Raw genomic sequence first — 16,990 nt, forward strand, 5'->3', positions numbered from 1 at the left:
CAAACCCGATTTGAGGAAAGATGGCAGCTCAGTGGTAGAGTATGCTGAAGGTTCTAACTTCAATCCATGGCATCTCCAGGTAACGTTGGGAATGTCCCTTGCCTCAAATCCTAGAAAGCCATTTCCAGTTGGTATAGACATTACTGAGCTGAATGAACTAGTGGTCTGACTCAGGATAAGGCAGCTCCATATATTTCCTACGTAGAAGGATGGGGTAGAGGTCTTCATCTAAATAAATAAGTTGTAAGATCTTTGGGGCTGGGACCTGTCTTCTAATGCTAATGATGGTATATATATATATAAAATCATTATCACTACCACTACCATCATCATCAGTAAGTAAAAATATTTTTCATTCTTGCCCTTTTGCTCCACTGGCTTCCTATCCTACTCCATCACCATCCTAGAACAAGCAAAGCTTTCTCTCTCTCTTTCTTGGTGTTGCTTCCATCTCAACGAAATCTTTTCCCCCTGGGAAAGGAAATGTGGCCCTGCAGCTTATACCTGAAACTTTGGCTGGTGGTTCTTTCTGTCTGCAATGTTACACACACACACACACACACACACACACACACAGTTTCAGATTAGGAGAGGAGAGCATTTGTTTGACACTTACTTCAGCTAACCGTGAGTGTTTATGGACCACCTCGGCTTTGTTCATAGGCGTTAGCTGCTGCAGAACACTCCGACTGTTCGTCAAAGCTCGTGTCAATCGAGCAAACTTCGTCCAGCCTGCAAAGAGGAAGGAGAACATTGTGAGGGTTGGCAATGACCATCGGTCATCTTCTCATTCAGAACATAGTGGTTGCAACAATGTCCCAGTGCCAGCAATGGTATCCAAATGCTATTCCTGCAGTCTATCTTGGAACGTTAAGGTCTGCAATGTTTAGCTAATCTATAGGTAGGATTAAACTGATTTTAAAAATTGTCCGATGAACTGAAAAACTTTTTTTCCTGATCATCTTTTCCCCATCCACACTCTGGAATCTACATAAATCTAGCATTATTTACAAGGATTTAGGGGATAATTCATCAGTACCTGCAGAATAGACCATAGAGTGAACCCAACTAAGTGAAGAAACCATGAGCGATGAATTCCATCAGTCTCCTTAGCCAACAAAAAGCTAACTGGACTTGGGTCAATATAGCCAAAATTCTTTTCCTTAAGAGTTTTAAATCCTACTGTGCAGTTACAGGGGTTCGACCAACATAAAGGAGAACAAACAGAGGACAATCATATTGAGAGCTGGAAAGTAGAAGAGGCAAAAGGTATCCTAGCTCAGCAACTATATAAGATCAGCATCTGAGACACCCCTCCAAGGCATGCCATGGGTGGTCCAGCCTTGCTAGGACTAGCTTGTAGAGTCTAGGATAGAAGGTTAACAGAGAGTAACTACCCTGCTATTATAGCAGGAGTGGGGAACCTCAGGTCCAGGGCTCAATTGCAACCCTCTCTAATGAGCCTTCAGACTCCATCCAGGCCCTTGAATGTTTTTGCTTAATTGGAAAATGCCACTTGCTCATTGTCTTTGTCTCAGCAAGTGGCCACGTGTTGCTGGAGGAGACTCTTGAGAGTCCCATGGACTGCAAGAAGATCAAACCTATCCATTCTTAAGGAAATCAGCCCTGAGTGCTCACTGGAAGGACAGATCCTGAAGCTGAGGCTCCAATACTTTGTCCACTTCATGAGAAGAGAAGACTCCCTGGAAAAGACCCTGATGTTGGGAAAGATGGAGGGCACAAGGAGAAGGGACGAGATGGTTGGACAGTGTTCTCGAAGCTACCAGCAAGAGTTTGAACAAACTGCGGGAGGCAGTGGAAGACAGGAGTGCCAGGCGTGCTCTGGTCCATGGGGTCACAAAGAGTCGGAAATGACTAAACGACTAAACAACAACAACAATGCCACTTGCCCCAAATGGAGAGATGGGGGTGTAGAAGGTCTTTGTGTGGTTCAGTGGTGGCACCAGAAACAAAAAATCTGGGCAGGCGCAGAATGGGCAAAGTGTATTTGTAGGTGGGTGACATATTAATGACAAGAGTTCAGAAATGGGGGGCAAGTGGGCAGGTGAGCTTTTTGTGGGGTGTGCTTGGCCCTCCTTCCCTCCTCTGGCATTCCTTATGGTGTGGCTAGAATCATAGACTCATAGAATCGTAGACTCCAGAGTTGGAAGGGACCCCTTGCAATGCAGGAATCTCAACTAGATCATCCATGACAGATGGCCATCCAACCTCTGCTTAAAAACCTCCAAGGAAGGAGAGTTCACAACCTCCCAAGGCAACTGTTCCACTGTCAAACAACTCTCACTGTCAGAAAGTTCTTCCTAGTGTTTAGGCGGAATCTCCTTTCTTGTAAGGCCATTTATTTGAGTCCTACCCTCCAGAGCAGGAGAAAACAAGCTTGCTCCCTTTTCGATGTAGCCTACTGCACCAAATGGTATCTGTTGCTCCACCTACTTTTGCTTCTGGCCCCACCCACCCCAGTAAGCAGCGGCTGGGAGGTGGTACATGAGTGAACAGGTCCTTTGGGGTGTAAAATGTCCCCCCAACCATGGATTACAGGAAGAGGGGGTTGCTCCATTGCTGCAGGGCAATATGTGTATGCTGTTTATGACTCCTACATTTATCTGAATTATCTCAGCTTAGTCAGCTATTTTGAATTTTTGATGGCAGATGGTCAGTCAGTCAATACTTATTCCCAGAAGTTTAGGTCATTAATCTGCATAGTGATCAGATTAAAGCTTTTAATATTTTATTTCCTCCTCTTTGTACTCAAAACGATAGAACATGCTTTTGCCTGACCCTTTCCTCCTTGGTCATTCAGCAGAGCCAGTGCTTACTGAATACAGAATAACCCATTTTATATAAAAAAAGAATTAAGAACCTTGGGCTGCTTAAGGTGACAGGAACACAGAAGGAATGAATTCCCTTGATTTGTTTGGTTCATTTGATTAAGAGAATTTGTACCCCGCATTTCAGCCAGTTAAGCTCCCAGGGTGGGTTGCATACAATCAATGAAAACACTGTGGTCCCTGCTTGCAGATTTAACAATCTAAAACACATTACACAAAATGGATAATGGGGCAGGGAGAATAAATGGGTTTGGGGACTAGGACAGGAAGGAAAGAGAAAAATGGAAAATGCAGGTGCTAATTCTGAAAGTTCAAGAGGAACTCTTTTTCTGCATGCAAAATACCCCACTTCCACTACGGAAATACAACACTGGGTGCTGCAGATAGGGATTATTACTGTTACTGATATATTTTCATAGAATCACAGAATCGTGGAATTGAAGAGCTGGAAGGATCCCCACGGATCATCCGGTCCAAACCCCCTGCCATGCAGGAATCACAGCTAAAGAATTCCTGACAGATGGCCATCCAATCTCTCTTTAAAAACCTCCAAGAAAGGACAGCCCACCAACTTCTGAGATAATCCATTTCATTGTTGAACAGCTCTTGCTGTCAAAGTTCATCCTAATTTAGTTGGAATCTCCTTTCTTGTCACTTGAATCTATTAGTTTGGGTCCTACCCTCTGGAATAGCAAAATACAAGCTTGCTCCATCAGATCTCCTCTCAGTGTCCTCGTTTCCGGGCTAAACATACCCAGTGTGATAGGCCCAGGGGTAACCCATGGAATGCGGTCCAGGATGGGTCCAGAATCTGAAGGTTCCACTAGGAGTCAGTCCGACAGGTCCAAGGCTGGAAACCAGGCAAGGACAGAGGCAGGATCTAGCATACAGCAACATTGCTCCCACAACCTGGGGCAGGGCCCGACAGCCTTTTATCTGTGTCGGGATAACAGCTGGTCCTGATCCCCCGGCGACTCACCTCCCTGTCTCGCCCGAAGGCGAGCACTCCTCCTGCGAGTACTCAGGTCTCTCCTTCTCTCAGACCTTGGTCTCTGCAGCTCGGGAGATGTCGGTGGGTTACTGGACCCAGAGGCCGCCTCAGCCTCCCCTGACCCAACTGGTAGTGGAACAGTTGCAAGTGATGGCCCAGCTGAAGGCAACGAGGTCATCCCCGCATCTGGAGCCAGGGCAGGCTCAGGCCCCTGACTCGGCCCAGCTGGTGTTTGTTGCAGGGGAACTTGTGCAGACTGGGACTCTTCAGGATCAGGCCCCAGACTTTGTTCAAGTGATGCCTGAGGCAAAGGATCCAGTGCAGACTGAGTCTCCTCTGGTTCCAAGCCCGATTCCGAGTCCCAGGCCATCGCACCCAGTTCCTTCAACCATTCCTCTGAATGATTTCCAGACCCTTGATCATCTTGGTTGCCTTCTTCTGCACACGTTCCAGCTTGTAAATATCCTTCTTAAATTGCGGTTGAAGATAGCTATCATATCTACCTCCCAGAAGTAAAGTATATCCCTCAGGGTTAGAAGCCGTGGATGGGCTTGTTCCCCATGAGTTTGTCTAATCCTCTTTTAAAGCCATCTAAGTTGGTGGCCATCACTGCTGCTTGTGAGAGCAAGCTCCATCCCTCACATCTCTCACACTTCAGCAACTGCTAAGCTCTAAGGCTCTTCTCTGGCAGTGGTGGAGCACCGCTGATGCAGTTAACTTCTTCAAGCAGAAAAGGAACATTTCCTCAACATTCATTTAGCGTTTTGGCTGCTCAGAACACATTAATCAGGGCCTTCTGCATGGAGATGCCTGGGACATGGCCTTGACTTGGTACCACTCTGAGACTTCTGAAGCAACTGCAGAAGCATGGAATCATTCTAGCCTTCGGGAGGGAATAACTTTTTTTCTCCCGCTGACTGGAGCCCTGTACTGTTCATTCGCCCCCTCCAAATCAATGAGCCTTCCGAAAACGACTTCTTGTGCAGTGGTTTGGCAGGACACAGGGCGAAAGACTGTGCTTCCAGCCTTCTTCTTCATTTAAGCTAATGAAAGTAAAATGCTCTCACTTGCCAAAAATCAATAGAGCAGTTTTGTAATTGTGTCGTCCTGACTCCCAGTCCGAAACATAAAGTATGCCTCTCCATTGGTTTCTCGTCTGATTATACTGATTATGGAGTGTTCCAGGGCCAGGAAGCCTGAGGAGACCTGATCCAGAACAATGAAAATCAATCTGGACATCTGTCATTGTCTTTGAGAGCTGAAGGGTCATTCAGCCACCAGCTACCTCCAAAACAACAACAACAACAACAACCTTCTTTGCCACCATTATAAGAGTGCTGAAGGAAGTCCATTCATTATATCACATAATATTAATGTTCCGTTAAAATGGTTAGCTCTAGATTTGTTCCTGGGTCCATTTCGAGGTGCTGGTTCTGTCCTTTAAAGCTCTAAATCAGGACTCAGAAGCTCAGGACCAGGGGCTAACTGAGGCCCACCAGAACTCTGTCTTTGGGATCCTGCCCAGCCCCAACCCTCACTGGCCGGCTGCTCACTCTTCTTGAATGTTTTTGCTTGGCTAGAAAGTGTCCGTTAACTCTGGTCAGAGTTTGCTTGAATCTACTATATTATTTTGGAAAGTCTTGTCTGTTCTCTATTGGTTTCAGATGCCCCTCAAGAGATCATCACCCAGTTTGGCATGATGGTTCCTGAGGTGGAGGAGGTGGCTTTTTGCCTACTGGGTGCCATTTTGAATACAGATGGTGAACCAAATCATGCGCCAATGTGGATGCCTCTGAAGATATCATTACCTGGAGATCTGATCGTGGACCTTGAACATGACATGTCACATAGCTCTGGTGAAGAAGGGCAGGATGCAAATGAACAAACAAATAAACAAAGCAGCTGGCCGTACACTGGTGTGTGTGTGTGTGTGTGTGTGTGTGTGTGTGTGTGTGTGTGTGTGTGTTTCCCCCTTTTGACACCAAACACTCTTTCTGGCTCATAAATCAAACTAAATGTTTTCTAATGATGCTCAGCTTTAAGAAGACTGGATGCTCGGGGAAGCTGCTCTGTGCATTGGATAAGCAGAATTGCCATCAAAATGTTGGAGCATGTGCAGAGTGCCCATTCAACATCCCAGAGGAATGTGCCAAATGGAACGAAAAAACACCAGATGGTTCTAGGTATGGTCAGTTCCTTTACTTACAGTATAAACCAGTTCCATGGCATATAGGTTGGCTTATGCTGGAGGTGCCCTTCCCTTGTTCTGAAGGGGCATAGCTGGAAGGGGTGTTTGCCTGAGAGGGAGGTTACAGGGTTAACATACCTGATCTGAGCTAAGCGTGCTCAATAAATGGCGTCCAGTGGGATTTATTGAGCTCTAAAAGCAGGGATGAAAATGGAGAAAGTCCTTTCCATGATCCAGAAAAGGAAGATTCTGGCACTGCAGGAGCGTCTCCACCCCCATCGTTCAGCCCAGACACTAAGATCTGGCACCGAGGGTCTTCTGGTGGTTCCCTCACTGCGAGAAGAACCGGGCACAGGGCCTTGTCGGTAGTGGCGCCCTCCCTATGGAACGCCCTCCCATCAGATGTCAAGGAAATAAACAACTACCTGACTTTTAGAAGACATCTGAAGGCAGCCCTGTTTAGGGAAGTTTTTAATGTTTGATGTTTTATCATGCTTTTAGTATTCTGTTGGGAGTTGCCCAGAGTGGCTGGAGAAACCCAGTCAGATGGATGGGGTGTAAATAATATATGATGATGATGATGATGATGATGTCCCAAGGATGAAGAGTCTTTATCAGTTGAGAGAGTGGGGATTTTTTTGCAGGGGGGTAGAGGGAGGGCACAAGGAGAAGGGGGCGACAGAGGACGAGATGGTTGGATAGTGTTTTCGAGGTTACCAGCATGAGTTTGAGCAAACTGCGGGAGGTAGTGGAGGACAGAGGTGCCTGGCGTGCTCTGGTCCATGGGGTCACGAAGAGTCGGACACGACTAAACGACTAAACAACAACAAAGTTCAGCGCACACTTTGTGTGCAAGTATCAGGTTTCATCCCTGGTATCACCAGTCTAAAAGTCTGGCATCATGACTTTTCCTGTGGACCCTGAGAACCGCTGCTGGTCCAACTAAACCACAAGTAGCAAAGGTGGAACCTGCCAGGTGTCTTATAGTAGACCATTGGCCCATCTACCTGTGGCTCTCAAGGGCTGTCTTCCCCAGTGTGGTGGCCTAAAGACTACAAGTCCCATCATCCCTGACCACGGGCCTTACTGGCTGGGGCTGATGGGAGTTGGACTCTAACAGCTAGGGAACTCCACATTGCCTATCCCTGGACTGGAGGTTGCTAGGCTAGACGGACAAGAAATAGTCTGATCCAGAACAGGGCACCTTCTTATATTGCTCTTTCCTGGACCACTGCCAAGCATGTCATCACCAGGGAAGTGTTTCTGTTTTGTTCTTTGCCAAAAGCAGACTGGTGCGAATTACAGCACTGTCCTCAAGGCTGTCTCGGGAACTGGGTTCCATCTGGCTCCGTTATTATTAGCAGGTTTCCTCTGCCGAAAAAGGCCACCGTGACTAGCTCTTTCTTTAATAAAACATTAGCGTGGCTCTATTGGGTTGCAATTAACCTCTTTCTCATGGATTGCCTCATCTCTGAAAGCGAAGGAAATAATGAAGGCATTTAAATCAATGTGTCAGAGTGGCATTCGAGATCTTAATCGGTAACAAAAATGCTTAGGTTAACAACAATGATCAGGGTAGAAGGACTGCGGGAGAGTAATGATGGCAATTCTCAGGCTGACCGTTGCCCACACCAGTGGAAGTGACACCATGAGACAATGGGAGGGTCATTGGGCTCGTCTTGCAGTCCACCATACCTGTGCACAACAGCTGCACGCAATGCTGGAAGCAACATGTATACATGATGCACCGCAAAGAGAACAGCCCAAGGAATGCACTTCCTTCGGGGCAAACTCCCAGTCACTACATGCTAGCGGTGTTAAGAATAATTGTTTAATTGTACATTGAAATGGAAAATAACTGCCTGTACACCCTTGTGCAAATTAACTGAAACAAACAATGTAGTTTATTGTACAAAACTCACATATACATGTACAAAACTCATGTATATGTACATTAGTAACAGATATGACATGGACTGCAAGAAGATCAAACCTATCCATTCTTAAGGAAATCAGCCCTGGGTGCTCACTGGAAGGACAGATCATGAAGCTGAGGCGCCAGTACTTTGGCCACCTCATGAGAAGAGAAGACTCCCTGGAAAAGACCCTGATGCTGGGAAAGATGGAGGGCACAAGGAGAAGGGGACGACAGAGGACGAGATGGTTGGATAGTGTTCTCGAAGCTACCAGCATGAGTTTGACCAAACAGCGGGAGGCAGTGAAAGACAGGAGAGCCTGGTGTGCTCTGGTCCATGGGGTCACAAAGAGTCGGACATGACTAAACGACTAAACAACACATTTTTCAGCAGCATTTGAACATAGTTTGGCATAGAGTCTACTAGTTTTGAACAGTCACTGTTGATTTTTGGATCCCTGTACCATACTTGAATTAGCGCCTGAATGATCTTCTCCATAGTCGTACAGTCTACAGCATGGAGGCAACCTTTGCATATAGGCCACAAATTCTCAATGGGATTTACCTCTGGGGAATTTCCTGGCCAATCAAGTACCTGTATTTGCTGCTCTGTCCTGAATTTCTTCACCACTTTTGATGTGTGATAGGGGGCTAGGTCCTGCTGCAATATCCCAGTACCGTCAGCATACCTCTTTTCCAGCTGTGGAATTACTCTCTTTTGTAGAACCTCAAAATACAGTATTGTGGCGAGCACATCATTCCTTCTATTGGCTGCAAGCTTCCGACACCATAATGATCAACTGACTTTTTGTGTTTGTTTTGAGTACAGGATTACGAATAAGATAGAAAATATGCTTTGTTTCAATTAATTTGCACAAGGGTGTATGTGTACTGCTAAATGCATAGCATGGAAACTTCCACTGAAGCTTGTTGTTATGTAGCTGACTTAAAAATCTGTGCTGAAAAGAGATCTGTGGGCACTGGTGATCAGCAGCACATGAAAAACCCTCTGCAGAGCAGTTGTCAAGATAGCGCTTTGAAAAGGGGCAAAAGAGGGTCACCTGACATCATTGTTGCATCAGGTGATTGATAAGCAGGAAATGCTTCTGACCGCCCACAAAGGTTATTGGAGGAGATAACAATCTGGCCCCCAAGCCAGGTCCAGTCTCCCACCCCTCCTTTAATGTCAAAGAAGCCAGCTGCAAGATGCCAGCGGCTGATGGCATCCTCATCCCAGACAAGCAGAGGCAAAGACTTGTTTAAGCTGACGCCTTGCCTTGAGCCAAACTCTACTCAAGGAAGAAGATGAGAGTTTTCAAATGATGGAGGACCTGTCAGCCAGCAGAGTGTAAAACGTACTTAGTGCTCTACTGGGGCCCCATCATCTATGTAGGAAGAGAGACGGGAAACATTTGCAGCCTTGCTTTACAGGCACTGAAATTCTATAGGATGCCAGCTCATTAAAAACACAAAACAGGCATTTCAGATCCCTCTCCCCGTTCAGTTTTTTAGATGTGTCATGATTCTGCTGCTAAATGTTTTAAAGATTTAGCTTTAATAATAAATGCAAATTGTTGCCTTGTTTTGTATGCAAAGAAGCTCTGCCTTTGAAAAGAGAGTACTGTTTTGTGCTGAATCGAAGAATGTGGGGGAATTCTAATGGAAATGAGAAAGGGTTATAAATTGCCATTGTTCGCTTATTTGTCCCATATCCGGAACAGAAATCAATCCAGGGAACAACCGTCAGTATACGCCGGTGCCGCTGTTTTCAGTTCACAAACGATACATAAATGACAGCACTTAAATTGTGTTTTCCTTTCCACTGAAACGACTGTCCTCTGCAATGAAATGAATGGCATGGGGATAGTAACACCAAATTCACAACTTACATAAATCATGTAAATAATTATGCATGTTAAATAAAATTGTGTGGGTGGTGAAGGAGGGCAAGGAAGTATTTAGCGAAACCTAGGCTTAAGTGGAATGGAAACAGAACTGGCTGTTGGAGAGGTTGGAAGGGAAATGGCTGCTTTCTTACACGCCTAGCTGAATCAGGGCATTGATCCAGGATCCAACATACTAACATCAAGTTCCTTATGCTGCATGTGGATTCTTACAGAGCCAGAATGGCACCATCTACACACAATAACAGGGATGGGGAATTGTAATCCTCCAGGTGCTATTAGAATATGACCTGTGCTTTTCTTCTGGAAAGAAAGAAAAAAGCTCCAGTACTGCGTACCCTTGAATACTCCCAGAAGAAAGCACTGAGTATAACTTCCATCGGGACGTGGGCGGCACTGTGGGTTAAACCACTGAGCCTAGGGCTTGCCGATCAGAAGGTCGGCGGTTCGAATCCCCGTGATGGGGTGAACTCCCGTTGCTCGGTCCTTGCTCCTGCCAACCTAGCAGTTCGAAAGCACGTCAAAGTTCAAGTAGATAAATAGGTACCGCTCCGGCGGGAAGATAAAAGGGTGTTTCCGTGTGTTGCTCTGGTTCAGGAACTTTTGGGGTGTCCTGGTTTTTACTTTTTGGAATATGGCAACCCTGAATTCCAAGAAATGTCAGAAAAAAACTTTCTGACAGTGGAACAGAATGTTTTGGAAGGTGATGGATACTCCCCCCACTAGAGGTTTGTAAACACTGGTTGGCAGGCCATCTGTCAGGGATTATTCAGTTGAGATTCTTGCATTGCAGGGGGTTAGACTAAATGGCCCTTGGGGGTCCCTGTCAACCCTACAATTCTATGCTTCCATGAATACAGCATGAGAGAAACTGAAATTGATAGATATGCCCATCCCTCCCTGGGAGTAAGGAGCATTGAACTCAGCGGGACTGACATGCATAGGCCTGCAATGCATTTTTTTAAAAACAAATGATGAATCAATTAAACATGGCAGCTCTACTTATTAAGAGCATTTATTATCTAAGAGAGCTACTCTGATCCCTCCCATAAAACTGAAAGCATCATTGAAAGGGTGCTGTGTGTAAGGATATGAGCTATCCCACTGCTATTTCTTCCAACATTAAAAAATAAATAAATCTGCTTTGTTACCGCTCTGAAAAGACGTCACGACAGAAAACTGGTTGCATAAGGGGATTTTGCTATAGCAATAACTGGCAGCTATTGATCCCAAACTCTTCAAATTGCCTTAATAAAGATAGTATCTTGAAATAACTCTGGTTCTGCTGTCTTCTTCCCCCAGACATTTTTATTTGTTTATTTTTTAAAGGAATAGATGCAAGGTATTGTTCTATAGCCCAGAATTCTGTGCCAAGATCTTTTATGAACCAACAGCATAAAGACACAATATTGGCCTTGTCAAAGTGCTATTGATTATGTGAGCAGTTTCAACGTTTTTTCCATATCTACCAGACTTATCCATATATAGCGGAGGTAGGGAACCCTTTTCAGAAAAGGCAACTAAAACGAGCAAGGGATAGTGACTCCCCTATAAAGAAAAGCTGCAGCAGTATTGGGGACTTTTTAGTTTAGAGAAAAGGTGAGGTGACATGATGGAAGTTTATAAAATCATGCACGGAGAGAGAAAACTTTTTCCTCCCTCTCTCATAAAACTGGAACTCGTAGGCACCCAATGAAGCTGAATTTTGGAAGATTCGGGACAGATAAAAGAAGCTACTTCTTCACATAGCGTGTAGTTTAACTATGGAACTCTTTGCTGCAGGAAGCAATGATGGCCACCGACTGAGGTGGATTTAAAGGAAGATTAGACAAATTCATGGAGGAGAGGGGTATCAATTGTTGATATTTTCACCCCTCCCATTGACAGAATCTCCTGATCTGATGTTTTGAGAAATCAGGGGCAGAAACTGCGCTTCTACTCTTCCACTCCCGACTGACTGCCTGACTCTGTGTGTGGAGAGTCTTATCTATGTAGTGACCAGATGGCTGAGTGAGAGATGTAACACTCATGCAAGCCAGTACAGTGGTACCTCGGGTTAAGTACTTAATTCATTCCGGAGGTCCGTTCTTAACCTGAAACTGTTCTTAACCTGAAGCACCACTTTAGCTAATGGGGCCTCCCGCTGCTGCTGCGCCACCGGAGCACGATTTCTGTTCTCATCCTGAAGCATGGTTCTTAACCTGAAGCACTATTTCTGGGTTAGCGGAGTCTGTAACCTTAAGCGTATGTGTCAGGGGTTTAGGAGCAGAGGCACGGGCAAGGGAGGAAACAGAGAGCGAAGGGGAGGAGGCAGAAGAAAAGATGAGTGATGACGACGACCCGAGATCTCCTAGTCTTTCCAGTGAATCAGAGGATTCACAGAAAGGAGCACCAGTGGCCAGGGCAAGGGGGGAGTCTAGGGGGGCACCCCAGGAAGATAGAGCCAGAGGGGACTCAGGGGGGAGCAGCTGGAAATCGGGACCAGCGTCACCGCCAGGAAGCAGGGAAGAGGAAGGGAGCCAGGGGGGAAGCGCTGGCAGCTCACCACAGGAGGGAGGGCATGAGTCAGGAGTGGCCACACCTCCATCGGGGAGCGAAGAAACGGTTAAGAGGAAAGTGGAAGGTTGGGCGCGCGCGCCAAGTTCAAATGCAGAGGAAGGCGGCGCAGTAAGCAGCCCCGAAAGGGAACCAGGTCCTAAAGCCCGGCGCAAGGAGGCAGGAGGGTCCGGGTCAGCGTCAGAAGAATCCCGGAAGGAAGAAGCCCCGGGGGGTAGAGGGACCCAGAGGAGGACAGTCAGGCGGAAAAGGTGGAGCAAGGCTAGGATATTAAGTTGGTGCACACGGGGCGGAGACTCAGACGGAGCTTCGCCGATCTAGCTACTAGACGTAGAGTTGCGCGCAGCAGCGTGAGAATGGAAACTGTAATTCAATAAAGACTTTTACTTAATGATCGCTGGCTAGCGTGATCCTCTGTGAGCTAGGATCTTCAAGCAGCTCTGACAGTAAGCTCCGTCTCACGATTGTGGGCATCTACAGCCTCGAGGAGGGGAGAGAAACAGGTGCCTACTAGCGAGCTCACGAACGGCAGACGACATGACGGCTGAGCAGCAGATAGAGGAACTCAGAAAAGCAGTGGCACAACTGAATGCCGAGGCTCTCGCATCCAGGAAGAGAGAGGAGGAGGCAGCTGCCGCCTGCAGGGATCTCCAGGTCAGGTTAGACGTGCTGACAAAGCAGACACCCCGGCAGGAGGGAATTGGGTTGGCGAGACGGACAGGCGGGCTGGTCTCTCACTTCGATGGGAACCTGCAACAGTATCCCAACTTTAGAGCCGACGTACTGTGCGCACTGCAACTGCTGCATAAAGACTTTAGAGATGAGCAGGAGAGAGTGGGATTCATCATGTCCCATTTGCATGGGGATGCTAAAGCATGGCTACGCAATTTATGGAGAGATAAGGATCCGGCGCTCCAGAATGCAGATGCCTTTATTAAAGCGATGGATGGGTGTTTTTTATCAAGTATTGACGTGGATCTTGCACGGAAGGAGGTGCATGGGCTGAGACAAGGGAGGGCCAGCGTCAGGCAGTATCATGCCCGCTTTTTCGCCTTGGTCAGTGCCCTGGAATGGGACAGAGATTCGGCTCCTGTAAGAGACCTCTTTTGGGAGGGGCTGCACAACTCGATTAAAGATGAGATCGCGAGGGGGGAGAGACCCCGAACCACCCAGGAGGTCGTTCAGAGGGCACTGGCAGTGGGGGTGAGGCTGGAAGAACGTCCGTGGAGCAGGGACGAAGGGCGTGGAGGGCGCGAACCAGCCAGGGGCCCCTCCTTCCTTCCCAGAGAAGCAGCGCGGGCGCAATCCACGCCTCCGCCAGGAGGAGGAGCCGAACCTATGGAGGTTGGAGGTGCAAGGGCTCAGTCAGCAACCAGAGCCCTAGCACCGGCAGCAGTGAAAGCGAAGCCTCCTAGAGGGAACAGGAAGTGTTACGTCTGTGAGGAGCCAGGGCATATGGCAAAAGAGTGTCCCCAGAGGCTCCACAAGCTTACTGCAGCCTCGGCAATGGTGACTGCAGCAACGCAGCAAGGGGGACCACAGCAGGGAAACGACGCAGTCTGGCTGGAGGAAGAGGCCCTGGGGCCCAGCCAGACGTGTTAGTGACGCAGTCCCCAGAGGTTTTACAGCCCGTGAACCCCCTCCCGCCCAAACCAGTGGTGAGGCTCACCGCATCTCTCCAGCTGCCCAATGGAATCACCACTGACGTGCCCATCACAGTTGACTCGGGCAGCAACGCGGACTTTATAGGGCAGGACTTTGTCGACAAGCACGCTATACAGTTGCTGCCGGCCACACTGCCCCTGCAGGTTGTCACGGTGGATGGCAGGGAGTTGCTAGGGGGGCAAGTGGTGAAGCAGACGCCGCCCATGGCGATGCGACTTGGAAATCACAAAGAAATCATCAGCTTCAATGTCACTCAACTATCGGATACACCCATTGTATTGGGAATGAGTTGGCTAGACAAGCACAGCCCAACGCTGGCTTGGTACCAGAGGCAGCTGATCTTCGGCTCTTCCTTTTGTGCTGAACACTGCATCGTGCCCCGGCAGGAAGGAGAGGAAGAGGAGTCACAGCTGCTGCTAGGCACGCTGCAAGCGATTCCCCACAAGTACGCAGAATTTTTGGAAGTTTTCTGCGAGAAGGAGGCGGACAGGCTGCCCCCTCACAGACCATATGACTGCAAGATTGACCTGCTGCCGGGGGTGGCGCTGCCTAAGGGGAAACTGTATTCCATGTCAGAGGACGAGCTGCAGGAACTCAAACAGTTCATAGATCATAATTTGGAGCGCGGTTTAATCCGAGAGTCCAAGGCAGCGGGGGGCAGTCCAGTATTCTTTGTTAAAAAGCGAGACACGCCCCAAAAAAGACTGGTCGTGGACTATCGCATTTTAAACAATGGGACCAAGCCGTCGGACTTCCCCATGCCCCGAATCGACGACCTCCTGGCGAAGGTGCGGAAAGGGAAAGTGTTCACCAAGTTAGACCTGCGAGGGGCGTACAACCTCATTCGTATGCGGGAGGGAGATGAGTGGAAGACGGCCATGTTCACGCCACTGGGTACCTACGAATACAGAGTTATGCCCTTTGGATTGCAAAATGGCTCCCACGTTTTTCAAGCTTTCATGCATCACGTGTTGGCGGGACTTCTCTACAAGACGTGCGTCTGTTTCTTAGATGACATCCTGATCTTTTCGGAATCGCAGCAGGAGCATGACAGACACGTCAAGGAAGTGCTGACCAGACTAAAGCAACATAGGCTCTACGCCAAGCTGGAGAAGTGCCAATTTGACGTGACGGAGGTGGATTTTCTGGGCTACAAGTTGTCTGACAAGGGGCTCGCCATGGACGGCGCCAAGGTTCGCGCGGTATTGGATTGGAAGAGTCCACGCAACTGGAAGGAGGTCCAGAGGTTTGTCGGCTTTGCGAACTTCTATCGCAAGTTTATCAAGGGCTTCGCTATGCAGACAGCGGCCATCACAGACACGCTTAGCTCCAAGAAAAAGAAGTTCGTTTGGACAGAGGAGGCGGAGCAGTCCTTTCAGGCACTCAAGCGTCTCTTCGCGTCGGAAGAGCAGCTGCTTCACGTCAACCCCAGCAGGCCGATGAGGGTGGAGACAGACGCCTCGGACAGAGCCGTGGGGGCGGTCCTGCTGCAAAAGGACCAGCAGGGGGTGTGGCGACCGGCAGCGTTTTACTCCAGGAAGCTCAGCAAGTCCGAGCAGAACTACACCATCTGGGACAGGGAGTTGCTGGCCATTCATGCAGCGTTCAAAGCGTGGAGGCACTTCCTGATCGGCGCCAAGCGCACGGTGCAGGTTTGCACGGACCACAAGAATCTGGAGCACTGGCGCACGGCACAGTTCCTAAACCAGAGGCAGATACGTTGGGCTGAGTTTTTTGCGAACTTCGACTTCCGCATAGAGTATGTCCCGGGGGACACTAACATCATGGCGGACGCCCTCTCCCGTAAGCCACAGTATCTGGAGGACGCAACGCCAGCGGCCGCCATGCACATCTTCGCACCAACAGTATGGGCGTGCGCCGCGGCCACCGTGGACCTGGAGGCGGTGCGACGAGCGTTGCAGGATGACTCCTTCGCGCAAGCAAAGATGGCAGAGGTGCAAAGGGGCACGGCTGCGGCCGACGGTTTCCAGCTACGAGATGGATTGCTCATCCGTAAAGGGACCATCTACGTGCCGGGAGACGACCTTCGCGCCAAGGTGCTGCAGCAGCTGCACGACGCGCCCACGGCCGGGCACTTTGGCAAGGAGAAGACGGTGGAATTAGTAGCCAGGGATTTCTGGTGGCCTGGAATGAGAGGGGAGGTCGCAGACTACGTGGCGAGGTGTGACACCTGCCAGAGGGCCAAACCAGTGCACAGACCGCCGGCCGGACTGTTGGAACCGCTGCAAACTCCGGTCGAACCTTGGGAAAGGGTGGCCCTGGACTTTGTCACGGATCTGCCCAGCTCGAGGGGCAAGACGGCAGTGCTGGTGGTGGTGGACCTGTTTTCCAAGATGGCGCATTTCATTCCGTGTGCTAAGGTGGCCACGGCGGAGCAAACCGCCAAACTGTTCATAGACCACGTGTTCAAGGTTCATGGTCTGCCACGGTCTATTCTGTCCGACCGGGGGCGGCAGTTCATCTCGAATTTCTGGCAGAAGCTGATGGGCTTCCTGAACGTCAAGATCAACCTGGCGTCGGCGAGACACCCGCAGACCAACAGGCAAGCGGAGCGGGTCAATGCCATCATGCAGCAGTACCTGAGATGTTATGCAAATCAACAGCCTGCGACGTGGGTGGATTACCTGCCGCTTGCCGAGTTCGCCTACAACAACACGAAGCACGTGTCCACGGGGGTCACGCCGTTCTTCGCCAACAACGGGAGGCACCCCAGAACCTTCCCGGGACTGGAAAGAATGGGGGAGGGGGAGCCGCAGACAGCAGATGCGTTCGCGTCGGAGCTGCAGGAAGTCCACGATCAGCTGAGGCGCCACCTGGAGCTGGCCAAGCACGCATACAAGGTACAAGCGGACAAGCACAGAAGGGTTGGCGAAGAGCTCCACGTGGGAGACTGGGTTTGGT

General features: G+C 49.0%; 1 protein-coding gene across 1 annotated transcript in view; it reads right to left on the reverse strand.

Moving 5' to 3' along the window:
* KCNH5 (potassium voltage-gated channel subfamily H member 5) overlaps window positions 1-16,990 on the reverse strand; it is a 197,333-nt gene that overhangs the window by 146,019 nt on the left and 34,324 nt on the right. Inside the window, exon 5 of the mRNA XM_083517418.1 lies at window positions 617-732. Coding sequence (XP_083373544.1) covers window positions 617-732 — 116 coding nt within the window. The remainder of the gene's footprint in view (window positions 1-616; window positions 733-16,990) is intronic.

This window comes from Podarcis liolepis, assembly GCF_965112155.1.
Source record: "Podarcis liolepis genome assembly, chromosome: 1".
In the NCBI taxonomy this organism is placed as follows: domain Eukaryota; kingdom Metazoa; phylum Chordata; class Lepidosauria; order Squamata; family Lacertidae; genus Podarcis; species Podarcis liolepis.